Here is a 16,031-nt window from a genome sequence, read left to right as displayed (position 1 = left end):
AACCCAAACAGGACCCCTGCAGCCCCACTTTCAAACACAGCAGAGTGGCAAACATTCATCTGGGGGTGCTACTACAGCTTCAGCTGCAGGGACAGGTGTTTATTCTTCCCTTGTACTTTAGTACTCAGCTCCACATGTTTTTGCCTGAATGTGTCATGCTTTTATGCACCAAGGCAAATGCTGGGCCACAGTCCAGACCTTTTGAACTCAGTCTAAAAGCTGGCTGCTGAAGTTGGATAGCTAGGCACGCCAGCTTTAGTTTAGGTTTTAAAATAAAACTTCCATCCTTTCTCTTTGTGATGACTGGTAGCATGACCTCAACATAACCACTATCAGAACACAGTTTGTTTAAGTCTGCAGAGCCTTTAATGAGAACTCAGAGATATGAAGGACTTTATTCAATTTCACAGCATTTTAATTCCAAGACACTATCTGAGCAGCACTATTCATCCAAGAATTAGGTGTGGAAGAAGAGCACAGGGCTGATCACTTGGCTTTACACATTTCACAAAAGTAAATAATTCAAAGTGTATTACTGTGTCTACACTTTTCTGGGTGACTGGGGAGTGGGTGCTCACTGCTGCTGTCCTCATAAAGAGATAGAAGAGCCTCATCCCAGTCTGTGAGGAAATCCTTCTTTCCTTGTCAGCTCAAGATTAAAAAATGCATCAAAAAAGTAATCACTGGCAGGAGGTGACTTTTGCAGGTTGCAGTTTGAGACCTGCATCCTGTGGGAGCGTGCAGACTGCCTCTGATCTGGCCTCCCTGCTGCTCTTCACACACCTTATGCTAGGCACGGTCACTTAACTGTACATGCCTCAGTTTCTTTGTGAAGCAAGGCTAAACATTAAATAGCAATGGATAAAAACATTTATTAATACATAGCTAAGACCTTTAAAACCTTTAAAAAGTATAAATTACTCAACTGATACATCAAGAAGTACTAATGAGGGAAGGAGAAGTCAATGGTAACAAAACCACTTCAACACAGTGTCTCCACACTCTGCTTAGGGAGGTGGCTCACTGAAAGGGGTGAAGCCTCCTCACGTGCCTGGTGTACCTGGCAGTGCTGGGCAAAACAATAGCGGAGATACTGTTTAGAAATCTTCATCATCAAAGGTCTCAGTGCACCGCAGCATCACGGTCTCATGATCATAGTGAAGATCTTCTTCCTGAAAGCCCCCCCAAAGTCAAGCAGGATTAAAAACCAGAGGAGTTCATTGAATTTCAAATATACATGAGTTGGTCAAGAGCTGATGTACCAGTAAATGCAGCATGAGCCCTCCCTCCTCTCTGATTCACCCACCAGCACATGATGAGTTCCTGAGGTGCCTGATGAAGAATGGCTCAAATTTTCTGCCAATTTCCTTCTAAAATCACAGGATTCCACCCTGTGTCTATTTACATCATCTAGACAGCTGTTACTGTGGTAGCAAGTATGTCACATAACAGGCTCTGAAGGTATGAGAGCTTCTTTGAGGCCTTAACTTCTACCAACTTCAGGCTTTGCTCCACTTTTAGCAACAGAAGAAAATAGTCTTCTCTTTCACCAGTTTACAGAGAACAAGTGGCTCTTGAGAAATCAAAGTCTGGAAGATAAAAGTGTTCATGCCTGCAGTCCATCTAGTTCACCTTCTGCATTGATGAAAGACTCTTCAGTGAAATACTGCTTTTAAAAATAAGTGCTGTTTAAAAATGTATAGCTTAAGGAGCACTAAATACTATTTTCTTGTCAAGTGACTCATCTAAAATCCATAATTTTAAAAGAAAGTGTGCCTTTGATGACACAAAGGTGCTCAGTACTATTTAGAAAAAAAAAAACAAAAAACACTGAGTTTCATTTAGGTAAAACCTTTGGATCACAGTCTAAAATAACTCTTTATTGCCTGTGCTGCTAAGCTTCTCATGATGTGACCTTAGGACAACAACTCTTGAAAAATTACAAGATTGCTTAACTAATCTCATGCTCAGAAATATTTCTCTATCATATACTGTAGAAGCATGCTCCTGTTCTCATTTTGGGGTCCCTGCCCTTTTAAGAACTCTCCCTTTCCTTGTCCAAATTATTTCCCCCCTCCTCTTGTGTGAGTCTTTCTGAAGCTTTTTATTCCAGTGGGGTGCATGCCCTCGGCAGCCTTGAGAGCCAGGGCAGCAGCCCAAGAGGAGCTGTGCTCAGTAGCTCTGTGACTGTGAAACAGTCACCATCCACAATCCAACAGCAGTAGCTGTAGTTCGTACCTGGACAGTTAACCAGAAATGTCAGGACATGGCAGTGGCATGAATGACAGCAATAAAATCCGTCACCTCATCAGCTCTGCAGATGAAAGCAGACCATGGGCTGCCTTTTGTATTTCAGTGGGGTGCACATCACATGCCTTACCTTAGTACTTACTGTACTTGCTACCCACCTCTGTATCTTCTACAAGGTGTATGCACAGTGTACTGGGACACTGTTTTATCCTTGAGATAATTTATGCCAGCACTGCCCAAACTCCTGTGCTAGCATAGTGCCAGCACAGGTCCCACATCAAGGGAAGTGGAACAGTCTGCAGAGGTTCAGTCATACCCATAAGGTAAGCAGGATAGGTTCCTTTCCCTGTCAAGTCCAGGAGTCTCTGATGCTCTGAGTAGCCCAATTTCTGGGGTAAGGTGAGTAGCCTATACTGATCTCTCTGCTGCTGCCTGAGTTGGTGTGTTTCAAGCTACTGGAACATCTTCTATCCCTGCTCTGCAACCACTTTCATAACTGTCTCAATCTGTTTGCTTTGAGATGGATCCGAATTTCTGCTCTCAAAACAAAAAATATCTTGTCAGTCATATTTTCTTTTTTCTCCTTTTTTGCCTCTTGGCAGTACTGTCTAGATGTACTGTTCTGCACTCTAAACCAAAACAGACTGTGACCCTCATATTATCTAGCCTGATAATATCTAGATGATTTCTGCTCAAACTCCCTTTTTATTGTCTTATCACAGATACCTAGAAATTCCTATCTAAAAGAAGCCTATGCAGCTTTTTATTTCCTTTTGGATTCACACAGTACAGTCAACTGCCAATTTGCACTACTTTGGGCTCTTTTGCTGCTTGTCTTCCCATCACTCCCATTCTCTGAGTCTTATTTTAATGTGCCTCTTTAAACCTTGAAAGAGACACTATCTCTTCCCATACCACCTCATCTGGGAGCTGTGAGATGGACTTGAGCTCACATAAAACAAGGCAGCCCCAAGCAGAAGGACAAGATGAGACCATGCCAGGCATGACACTCACAAAAGAAATCTAAAACAAGAAAATGCAATATCTTGCCTAAAGCTTTTATTTCTTTTCTAGGCCTGCTGAGTTCATAGTAATTAACTTAAACACAAGAAGAGCTCTGCTCTTACACAGAACATAGCTATCCACAGACACACAAAGGGCTGTGTATCAGTGTCTGGTCTCTGATAACAGTCAGCAGGGGAAGTTTAGAAAAAAGTGCAAGAATTGGGCACACATTGTACTTTGTTTTACAATCAATGCCTGTACATTATAGAAAACTGTGCTGTGAGACCCACCTGCACTGGGAATTGAATGTGGACCTTCAGATTTAATAATTGCCTATGGATTGATGACCCTGGAGTCTAAATGTGGCAATTTGTACATGCAAATATTTTTAATATGTTGTTTGTTCATTTTATTTAGTGCTTTATAGTTCTTCTGGTGTTAGATACAATGAGTAATCATTCCATGTACCAAATCCACACCACGTACAAATAAAATGGTCTTGCAGTACCCCTCAGTCATTTTTTTGTAGAAAAGTCCTACTCTTAACAGTTTCTATTCAATGACTTTTCCTGTGCTTCTGTGCTTGCTGCCGTTCCCTGCTCCTTCTCTAGTGCTACTGTCTCCAGGATGGGGGAACCAAATGGCACACAGCAGTCTCTCTGTGATAGATTCAGATAGTGGTGCAACTCTAGTTTCTGCTTTGTTTTCTGTTGCAACTACCCCTCATCACAAACCTTCTATTTTCAGTCAAAGGGGCATCTGCTCAAGTACCAAAGACCAGGAAGGAGCTAGGAAATATAAACCAGCAAACCAATGGCTACTGTGGAGGTACCACTGACTCTGAACCAAAACAAGCACGCTCTGCCTGAGGAGCCCTTTCAGTCCTTCACCCACGTGCAAGCTCTGAGCCACCTCCATGGCAGGGAGACAAGAAGGGGAGGAAAAACAATGCAAACGCAAAGACTTCTGGCTCAGCAAACCTGCAAGAGTAGGCTGAAGTTAAGGGGAAGCTCAGGAACTTTTCATCAGCTCTTTCAAGAACACAAATGTCCTGCTTCTAGGGCCTGCCAGTGGAGGGCTCAGGGCAGGGAGCCTGGCACCCAGACAAGCAGAAGGTGGTTCTAAATGAGCTCAGAGTGAAGCAGCTGGGGGTTGATGGAGAACTGGAAAGTGAGCTTTATCTGCTCATAGGAGATCACCCAAGCTTTTCCACAAGGAAATTTAATGCAAATAATAATAATAATAATAAAAAATTCTTCATGTCATTTGCCATTTTGCATAATATTCAAAGCAATGTTCACTCACACTCAACCTCTTACAAAGGCAATCCTACTGGCCTTTTGGAATGATGCATCTAAAATGAACCCTGAGTTCTTATTTGTAATCATTCTGGAAAATATGATCAGAAGCATTGAATACAAAAATCCCTTTCTGACATTGGTCCTGAAATACATTGCTCCTTCTATAAGCAATTCTTTGGCAAGGCTTACCTGGCAAAACTGTGTATTAGTGAAGAAGAGGTGTTTTAGGAAGTCAGTGACCTGCAGATAGAGTCTCTGATGATCCTCTGGATTTTCAGAAGTGGAGCTTGCAAATGCTGAACTGAAAATGGAATCAGATACTGTATTTAATTTTTTGTTCTGTTTTCCTTATTTTCTCTCCTCCATATTTTACTTATAAATTTAAAAAAATAAATACTTTTAAGATGGTTCTGATATTAAAGACAATAGCCAAGCAAGACAGGGAGGAGTTGTGATGGATGTATTGATGAGATACTGCTTGCCAAATGCAAGGTAGATATGTAAGAACAGAGAACAGAAATACAAGAAACTGGTGTCCCAACAAGATCTGCTGATACATTACAACATAGTAACACTGCTTTGGGGAAAAATAAATATCCATTAAAACAGACAGCAACAATGGTTATTTGGGAGTGATTTTGGTAAGGTTGCTCAGAGGAACAGCTTTGACTTCTCCTGTAAAGTTTTGGAGTGAATGCAGTAACCTGTGGTCATGAAATGATGTGTTGGTTATAACTGGCAGGTTTATTCTCATGTAACTGTTGCACAAAGCTAAGCTTTTCATTCTGGACCTCACCTCTGTATTCTTCCTGGGATTTAAAAAGGTTCTGCCATCACACCTCTGTCCAGAATTACAAAGTGCAGAACAATAGGCAAGAAAGAGAAAACAATAAATGTTGACTATTGAAATACCAAACTGATTTGGGACCTAAAACAGACTTTAAAGATTATAGTAATATTTTGCAGTATTAAGGAATACCTAATTTTTTTTTTAAGCAAATGGAAATTGTGAGCTAATAAATGTTATTTGTTAAATAAATATTTGTTAAGCTTTTTCATCTATTCAAATATATTCTGATCATCAGCCAAAACAACCTTATTTTAATTTATTCTCTTCTGGAAGTAAAACCTGCAATGGTGGTAAAAGGAAGAGATTCTCATTAAAGAGCACTCTTAATGTTGAAAAGTAAGTAGAAAAGGGGATTAAAACCCCACAGATTCAAAACATTATGTGCAAAGAGAAACAATCCTGACAAAGACTAAGTAGAAAGAATACATAAAAGATGAATCCTAATGTGATTTTCCTCTTGAGGAAAACAACACTTTTCTTTCTTTGGTCTATTGGGAAAAAATCAAAGGCAGTGCCGGCTTTGTATCTGACGTGTTCTCTTCTATGTAACTCATCTGAACTGAAGAGGAAAGAGGTGTTATTATTTAAAAGGTCCTGTGTTTCTTTGGTGTTACTGTTCAGGTCAACCACACTTTAACCTATCACCTCTGCGTGACTGCATTAGGGTAAGACAAGAGAGAAAATGTTGAAAGATTTTCATTTTTGTCTCATTAAATGAGAGTACGGTTTATGATTAACTGATTTATCAGGGAATGCATCTTGGTCCTCACAGGCCTGGTAAGTGACAGAGAGAAAAAGAAAACATTATGAGTATTGCAAATTGAAAAGACAGAAAGCTGTGCAGAGTGGCAAAGAAAATCAGAAGGACCCTAGTTATCCTGAAGTGATGGGCTGCTCTTAATAAGTGATTCTTACTGATTCTGCTGTAAATGACCATTAGTCATTTTACTTTTTCCCCTTAAAATAAAGTATTATTGGGAGCACAGTTTCTGGAGGCTATTCTGACCATTTATTTAAAGAGGGATGTTTTCTTACTCCACAGAGCACTTGCCTTGGAGTACTAACAGTGGGCTATTAACGTACCGTGTCTACCAAAAGGGGGGAGTTTGTAATTTACCTCTGGCTGGACATTCCCTGAGCCTTGCTTCTGTCAAGGAAACCAGCAGCAACGTCAAATGCATCTTCAAACATCACCTATCAGAGAAATCACCTCAGATATCAGCATATCCAGCCAGCTAAAAGTTTTACCTAGGGCATAATTTTTAATAATGAAGTCTTTAAAAGCATGATATTCTTTCTTTACATTTAACAGGTATGGTAACAATTAGAGTAAACCAAGAGGTTTTGTGGAGACAGGAATAATGTGGAATAACTGTATTTCATGGCTAGAAACACAAGGTCAGTCTATGCCCTTAAGCCTGTGCTTTGACTCTAGGAATTAGACTTCACATTACATGTCCCAAAAAATCAGTAAAAACCATGAATTGTATCAGTGCTTTAGAGACTTGACTGTGGACTGCTGCTTATGGCTGGAGATCTCAGCTGTACCAGCCAATCTCTCCAAAACTCCTTTACAAAGGAGTTTGGATGCTCCTTGTGCCAGACCACTAAACTCATTAGTTCACTCTCTCATAATGCAGTTCATACGTTTTCTGTGCCAGAAATACCATACAGGGAACATTCCTAAGGAAATGAGCAATATGAGTTGTGTCCTGTGACTCAGAAAGAACTTGCCAATGCATTTTACTTGTATGCTAAAGGTAAACATCTGTCCCTTCCTTACAGCTAATGAAATTACACATACGTCTTTGAGCAGCTAGTTACTTCAGCAATTGGTGCTCCAGGAACCATTTATAGAACTGGCTGTTATTTAATCAATCTCTTATTAATAAATGCCCTGGTCTACTCAGTCACTGACTTGGCTCTGCAGAGGTGCAGGGTACAGGCAGTCATTGGCCCTGTACTACTGGGACTGGTCTGAAAATACTTTCTCTTTGCTACCAAGTGCTTTGATGAAAAAAACCCCATCCAACCCAAAACACAGCAGTCTTTGGCAAACTAGGTATCCCTTCTGGATTTAGATCATCTGTGCTCTTTGGAGTGTCTGTAGAACACAGTAACTGTATAATTCTTGTTCTTGCTCCGTGTCCCTGGAGCAATGTAAGAGCAAATTTGACTGTTATTAAAGCACAGAAACTCCACAAGTCAGTGGAGACTAGCAGGATTACTACCACTGCACTACTGTAGCTTGTTCAGTATCTTACCATGGGAAAATTTGGTGCAGACATTTACTGCAAGACTCACTTATGCATTCAAGTGATCTTGAGGAAGCTTAGTTACAACTATTGTATGTTTGCAACTAAAAGCTGCAGAACCAATTAGCATCTGAAGGCTTGGAGTTTCAGAGGCAGACTATAAATGTTGCTGAGCACTTACTTCCTCTGGTGTGGAGACTGAGGAACCACTGGCTTCCTCACTGTTACCTCCGCTGTCCCTCACACTACCTTCAGTGCAAGCAGGCTCTGGGCAAGCAGCCTTGGGTTCCATGAGGAAATCTCTCTGGCTACAGTACTGCAAGATGCTGTCCCTGCTCTCTTCAGAAAGCTCTTGCCAGAGATGGGAAATAGCTGTTGAGACCTCAGGAAGAGGCACCTCTCCAGTGCAAACAATTCCGTGCTCTATCAGCAGGTCCACTGTGTGCTTATAAAAATACAGGTATCTGGAAGGAAAGGAAAGGGAGTATCTCTTAAGAGCAGGCTATAAGGCAGCCATCTACTGAAAATTAGCTGGACACTGGGGGGTAGCTCTGATCTGTAACTACTTCACTGACTCTGCCTCCCAGACTTCATACAATTACTGAATGACGCCCAACACTGAAGATTTCACCTGCAAAAAGCAGGCTCCAGCCTCAGCAGGACTGCCTCACAACAGAAGCTCCAGACACTGCAGTTTGTAAGAGTTGCATGGGCAAACCTCATTCTGGAATTCAATAAATTTTCAGTTACTTGCCTTTGTATCCTGAACCTTTTGCACTGCAAGTCACTTTTTATACATTCACTGGCATCGCACTACACTTGAAACACTACACTACACCACACCTGGCTGAGGTCATATCCTGATGCATTAAGTATTGTACATGTAGACAGAAAGACACAACCTCAGGTCTGAATGCTCTGACTTAAGCATAGGAGCTCCATTTCCTCCATTTTACATCTAAGGAAACACATCCCTAAGACTGACTTCTATGCAGTCTGTAGTGAAACTGGTGGTGGAACATAAGGGTCATAATTTTAACCCAGTGACTAAATCTCAGAACAAGCCTGCTTCTTATGTTAGCACTGTGTGGCACAGTGAACCAAGGATAATAATGTCTACTTCAGAAAGCACCACTGAAGGTTATTTTACATTAATTAAATGCTTAGAGAGTCTCAGATGAAAATGAAAAGATCAAAGGAGTACAAACCCAGAGTTCTATAAACAGCAGTCATTGTTACTATGTTTGGGCTCAGAACGATTCCTTGGAAGATGTCCCAAATGAGCATATTTCCTGATTAATGGAACAATATTGCATGAGAAAGTAACTCAAAAGAGATCATTCTTTTCTTTTTTATTTGTAAATATTTGTTCCAGCAAACCAATATTGAAAATATAATTTTGCAGGCAAGCATAAACCTGTTTAAATTCCAGTTTCCACACTCTGGAGTATTTTCCGCGACTGCAGGAGACAAAATACCAGAAGGGGAATAAGCATTCTCATGTGAGGTATTGCACTCACTAAAGTTTCTGGATATCCAGCTCCAAACAAAGGACCTGGAATTTCCCAAGCAGAAGAACATGAACCACCATTAGACTGCTCTGCTAAAGAAATTAAGCTTGAAGCATGACTCAATTGTTTCCTTCCCAGCTGGAAGGAGACAACCACATTTTGCATCGGACAGAGTACTACCAATGTGAAGTCCTACCAATTTATCTCCTGCTACCTAACATGGGAAAAAAACCCCAGCCAGCTGAAGCTCAAAGCATTTCTTATGCTTCCCAAATAAGGTGATCAAATGATCACCAAAAGGGTGTTGTATTCTTTGCTGAAGAGTTCTGGTCGTTTTATGCCTGTTATAAAGGGTCATTTTTTGGACAGGAATTAGCTATAAACCAAATGCAATCTGCCCTAGGACTACAGGATAAGTGCCAGAGTCTACACAGTACAGGCCCTGGTCTACCTCGTCAGCAAGGAACATGAAAGTCAGGTGTTTATGGCTCTGTCGTGCAGTCTTTGATGAAGCAGATTTTTCTAATCCTGAAAATCTTGATTCAGCACATTTCAAGGTCTTCTAAATGATAGCTTAACAACAGCCACCTCCAATTCTAACAGGAGCAAAAGCAGGAGCAGGTGCGGAAAGCTGCTGCCATCTGCTGGTCCAGCTGCAGTCTCCTTTCGAGGAAAAACCCGGTGATCGAAGAGGTTTTTAGAAATACACAGCAGTTCAAAGCAAAAGAGAAGAAGCAACTGCAGAAGTGTTTGGTTACAGTGGTGATGCCACGGAAGAGGATGCCAGCTGCAGCTCTGGATTCTCCTGCACTGCATGTTGTTAACTGTGGGATAGGTTAGGGTAAAATCGACTGCTTGATGGTACAGGATAGATTGCACATGCATCTATTTCTCATATCCTGGCAATCAATCGTTTATCCTGTTGGAAGTGCAGAATAAAACCTCTATGTACCTCCTAGTGTTGTCTGACAGGAAGGGGAAGAACATGGAGTATAATACTCACTTTTAAGGTGTCAGTAACTTTGGAAAAAACCAATAATTTTACCATTACGACTTCCAAATAAAATACATGGACAACTGACATGAGAACACTGGTCTTTGACTTTTAGGTCCTGCATCAGGCATGTAGCAGTTTAAAGGGTTTACAGACTCACATCCACTAGCTCTAAGTGTAACACAGAAGTGTTTAGGTTCTTCCCCTACCCAGTGATGCAAACAATTTTGCATTGTTGCAGAATGCCTTCTGGTATCTTCCAGACAACTGCTATTCTGCAGCCCAGAGGCTGAGGACTACAAGATCTTCTTTGGTTGAACCCAGCCTTACCCTACTCTGATCCCACTAAAAAAAGTACTCCAAGCTGGCAGGAGCTAAGGGTCTGTTTCTGGAACAGTTCAGTGTTCAAGCTCCTCATAACAAAGCCACTGGAGGAAGGATGAGTATCACTGTGAGGAAAAGAATGTGCCTACCTCTGGTTCCTGCCCTTCCCTGGAACACATACAGCTAGACTCTTGGCAAATTTGTCTGGTGCATCAATTCTTACCCTCCTAAAATCTAGCTCTGTGGCAGGGATACAGTGGTAAAGTGTGGCAACACAGGGACTGACACACTTGAAAGAAATGTTCCTCTTCTTAAGGGGTGAAAAATCCTCAGGGATTTACCAAGGCCTGAAAAGCTGGGGACTGCTACAACTCTAAGAGTCCACTCATGTGCAAGTTGCAGGGACTTAGGAAGTGATCAGCTTCATCACAGCAGGGCCAAAGTTGCTGGCACAAGGCTACTGTGAGGCAGATGCAGGCTCCAGAAGGGCTGCATGGATGGCAGTGCCTGGATTCACAGTGATAATGCAAACAAGTTAAAAAAACTGAAGGTAATGCGGGATGCACCTACCGTTCAAATTCCACTAGATCTGGGGATAAAGTGTCTGAAAACTGGATCAATTCTGGCTTCCCATATTCTTCCAGTGTTTGTTTTTCACATTCTTGAAGCAAATACCAGATGGCAGAGTCACATTCACTCATGTCTTCTGAGGCGGATGTAGTGCTAGAAAGAACACAATGGAAAAAAAAGCCACATGAATAATTTCATAACTGGATTAATAACACCTTTGTCATGGTCACTCCAGAGCCTAGGGCCATTCTTCCCAAGCCGTGTTTTCCTCCTTCCTTTGCTTTTCAGGCAATGGGAAATCCTTGCCAGATATCAGCTACATAGAAGAGAAAAAAAATACAAGCACTGACTGGATGTGAGACCAACAACACGCTTAGAATGTCTGTGCACTGCATGGGATTACAGTGGTCCAGGTGAAATCTTTTTGTCCTCTCCTCATGATGAAAACCTCTCCTTGGAAATACAGTAGCAATGACAAAGAGTTTCAGAGATGTTGGGATGGAAGCAAGTGAAAAATATTATCATCTTTTCTTGACTGGTATAAGCCCTTACCTGTGACTGCCAAATTGCCTCCTGACATACTCCTCCCTGACTTCCTCCAAGCTGGATGGGCTCCCATCCTCCAGACTGCAGCTCGCTGTTTTCAGCAGAAAGGTTATTGTCACATCAATTGCACTTTTGGCTTCTCTCTCACCCTCAGCCCCAACCAAGCAGAATACTGTCAACAACGGGTTCTTCACAAGCCAGAGCTTTTCATCAGGCAAAAATTATGTGAAAGAAGAAACATCTGCCTCTCCTAGCACTACTGGGAGTTTATGAACACTGAGGAACTTAGAATCAATGCCTTCTTCCTAACATAGATTTTACAGAACTGATGGTGAAAACAACCTGCAAATCAAATTCTGGGCATGCACTAGTCAATACAGTAATTTTTTGATTACCTTGTAATGAACAAATTGTATGTGAAAAACCCTGACACCCAACCTGTGATTCACAAGCAGTACAGATTTTACACATATGCAAGTACATACAAGGGGAAGCTTGCCTCAAACTTCCCTCAACCAGCCTCACTTCTTGTGATCCTTTCAATTTTGCTCAGTCAAAGTATTCTTTCTACCTGTGACTTGCTTTTATGGGTTATCCAAGCATGTGGGGTCAGATGAGGTTGTTCATTTTAAGCACTGAGACTTCTAACTGATGCAAATTATTGGAGGTGCAGGTGACATGAATAGCAAATTTTCTTCTAGCTGACAGGAATCTGGACACTTGAAGGGACAAAAAAAATATGTCCAAAGCCTCTATCCTATCAGCCCCTAGTCCTGCTTGCTGCCAGCAGAGGCAGTGGCCAGCAGCACTATACAGAAGGCACGTTTTTGGGGGTGTGAGGCCCCGCAGCAGCAGCTGCCACAAGTGCAGACAGTACCTGCTGACCAGTGTGACTGACGTGTCACAGGCTGTAACAGTGCAGGGCGTAAGGATGGCCTGCCAAGCTGAAAGAAAACAAAACTGTACCACCTCTCTTAACCATTTATATCAGAGTACACTCTTAACCAGAGGGTTCCATTTCCTACCCATGGGAATCCTTTTACTTCACACCACTGCATGCTGTTGTGCAGTTTAAGCTCTGGCAGGGCTGGGTGCTGGTGACAGCTGTGACTTGCACTGTGCCACACTGCTGCAGCCAGGAGCACACAGCTCCTGCAGGCTCCGAGGGGGAGCCCAAGGATCCAGCCTTGGGACCCATGCCAGCACCACGCCTACTGGGATACTCAGCCTGAATGGCCTGCTGCCATGGGATAGCAGGAATTGCTTGTTTCCTTTCTTCACCTAGGCTGGGGAGGGGTAGGAAAGACTGGATCAGAGGGAGGTTTCTGAGATACAGTGCTCAGTGGATTGACAGACTTCTCACTATCTGTTACTTTTTGCTACAACTAAAGCCACAATTGGCTTCAATGCTTTAATGGGCTCGGCTGTGTACCTCTGACTCTATTTAACAAATACATAAAAACCAAGTCCAGGCTTTTTGTCCAAGCAAATACTTGCAAACAGTTACCTTTCATCTTCAGCAAAGAACACAAGGTTTGCTCCAGCTTCTGGATAGATGTCTTAGCCTTATGCAAAACCTGATACTAAATATAAGAAGAAAACAGAACTGATTGTTCTCTGCTCTAACTAGATTAATGTTTTAACATGCCTTCATTGCTTTGCTTTTCCTTCATTTTTACCTTCAGTAATTTCCATGTCTCTGTGAAAACAACTGTGTTGTTTCACTAGCTACCCTTATACATATGAAAAGGGGAAAGAATTAATAAGATAATAAACTGCAATACGGAATGTAAATATTTGGGTATATATTATGCAATACATACACATAACACCCAGTCACACAGACATTTGCTACTTAACTCTGATCTTTTTTCATCAGCAAATGGTCTTGTTTGGATCGTTCTCTTCTTGGAGCATATCCAGAAATACCATGCTGTGAAGTCTTGGATGCCTACCAACTTAAGGCATAAGATTTTACTAATGATTTACCATGAGACTTTTGCTAGGAGAAGCCTTTTCCATGTTCTACATTGCTGTAATCTGGATTACAGCAGTGAAAAACATGGCAAAGGCTTCTCCTAGCAAAAGTCTGGATTAACAGGATTAACTTCAGTGCTGCACATCATTCCTTCATCATCTGTACTAAGCACAACTGAAAACATGGCCAGTGCATTTAAACATATGCATCTCCAAAATATTTTGAGATTTTTGTGCGTGGTGATGCCATCCACATCTACCTTGTAGAGCTTTCACACTGGACATTTCAGCCAGACACCAAGTGTGGTGGTGCAACCAAGCACTAGGATTACAAGCAATCTTCTGTAGTAAGGCTTTTTAAGATATCAAACTTCCTTGTCTCCCAAGAGTCACAAGACACTATGGAAAAACAATTTCAAGAACTGGCATGTGAACACAGTCCCCTTAGACCAGGCAAAGGAGGTAGTTGTTTAGTCTTGGCTTCTGAGATTGTGCTGACTTCAGGTGAGATTGAATCTTCCTCAGAACATGGCAAACTGAACTCTGACCTCAAATTACATGAGGGCTAAGGGACTCAGCAGGCACAAGCCACATAAAGTGGTATTTAGCATATTCGGGGGACAATTCCTACTAAACAATCATTACTACTTCCAAGTTACAAACTGAAAAATTGAAGGTAACCAATGCAACTAAACAAATCAGTGGCAGAATTGAGAAAATACTCCTGATGTTTACTCCTCTGCCCTAAACATGGTAATTTCAGTCTTTTCAGTAGTATTTTGAGTAAATTTCACCTTTATAAACAATTTTACTTAAATAGTTTCTTCCTTTAGTAGAGACCAAGAAACAGTACTGGTGCTTATTTTTATTCCTGAACTTATTTTTCCAGTGTCTTGAAGACAAAGTGCACCTCATAAAGCTGAATTAATTACTCCTTCCCCTCTAACTCCTTCTGTCCCTAAACTCACTGTTCTGATTTCAAAACAAAATGCTGTGACATCATCTTCATCATGGGATCCCTTGGTTTGCTTCCAAATATCATAAAAGAAAAGCAAAGCCATAAAAATGCTGCAAAAAGTCTGTAAGAAAAGTACAGATAAGGCACATGATAAACCCATGACCCAGCAACTACAAACTGGACAACTCGCTTAGGCTGAGTTGGCAGCTTTAAAGAGATCCAGGAAAGGTGCATACAGTGAAATTACACACATCCTGGCACCCATAAAGACACAGTGATAATCCTCATAGACTGAACCTAAAGCTGGTTAAATTTGAACATACTCCTGTGCTATAATGATGCAGAGAAATAAGCACTGTTGCGCACCTTTGAGGCACAGTTGTCTGACTGGGATAAAACTCTTCCCCGCAAGCTGCTGAAGAGTCTTGCCAGAGGAACCCAGTGGTGTGCCTGTGGCAAGTGCTGCTTTGCCATGCAGTGTTCTACCTCTTGCAGGTGTCTCAGGGGATTGAGACTCACTTTGGCATATGTCTTCCTACAATCTCCAGCTGTGCCTGTTGAAAGCTGCAATGCAACATTTATTTATACTGAATAAATATTTAAATGACAAGAAAGAAATCTCACAGCCTGAATAGTGGATAGACAAAAACTGGCTGACTGACAAGAGCTTATCTCTCTGTAGAAAATCATGGAGTTTGAAATATTCTCTTTGCCTGACAGATACCTGCCTGTTAAGTACTTACTAAAACCTAATTCACCACTAACAATAAGCAGCAACCCAGCTGAAACCAGCCTCCCATCTCCTGCACCCTTCCCTATAATGATTTATGTTTCATTTCCATGGAATATCAAGGGTTTGCCTTCACAAAGCACTGAGACTCCTCTGCTCCCACCGATGTTGCTAAATGACAGGCTTCTTTACAACATTGACTTTTTTTTTTTTTTTTCCCAATAAACTGTGACACAGTGGTGTGGGCAACGACGACGGACATACTCTTGCAGGAGAGGGCCAGATCCAGGCCCAGCAGGGCCTACTGCAGCTGCCCCGCGGGCCTGACACAGCCTGAGGCGTCCGCCTGGAAAAGCCCTTCCCGGCCTTCCACTGGATTAATGCCCCCTGCCTCGCTACCGACCGCAAGCACACCCTAGAGGTAAGAGTGCCCGCCCCTGCTGCTCCTTTTGAGGCCGGGAGGGACAGGCCGGCCGGGGGAAGGCCGTGAGGCGCCGGAGCCTCCGCGCTCGCTCGCTCTATCAATCAATCCATCAATCAATCCATTGGCACCGCCCGGGCCCGCCCCCGCCTCGCCGGCCGCGCCAAGCAACATGTGCCGGGCGGCCAATCGGCTCGCAGTCGGCGCCCGGCGGCGGCCAATCAGAAGGTGGGATAAACGCGGGCTGGACGCGCCAGCGGGGTGGGGCGTGGGGCAGGGAAAGAGAAAAGGCGGGCGGGCAGGCAAGGCATGCTGGGAGTTGTAGTCTCCCTAGCGCTG

General features: G+C 42.4%; 1 protein-coding gene across 1 annotated transcript; it reads right to left on the bottom strand.

The window, feature by feature from the left end:
* Positions 1–787: 787 nt before the first annotated feature.
* Positions 788–15,015, bottom strand: STRA8 (stimulated by retinoic acid 8; the record flags this gene model as incomplete). The annotated part of the gene is made up of 8 exons (XM_083860607.1): positions 788–1,172; positions 4,746–4,857; positions 6,524–6,600; positions 7,843–8,125; positions 11,061–11,213; positions 11,613–11,697; positions 13,114–13,189; positions 14,908–15,015. 8 exons carry the CDS (start codon positions 15,013–15,015, stop codon positions 1,098–1,100), a joined length of 969 nt encoding a protein of 322 aa, XP_083716733.1. The 3' UTR covers positions 788–1,097.
* Positions 15,016–16,031: the final 1,016 nt, after the last annotated feature.

Source organism: Zosterops lateralis, assembly GCF_965231275.1.
Source record: "Zosterops lateralis genome assembly, chromosome: 4".
In the NCBI taxonomy this organism is placed as follows: domain Eukaryota; kingdom Metazoa; phylum Chordata; class Aves; order Passeriformes; family Zosteropidae; genus Zosterops; species Zosterops lateralis.
The sequence above is the reverse complement of the archived record's forward strand: the minus strand, read 5'-3'. Positions and strand labels throughout refer to the sequence as shown.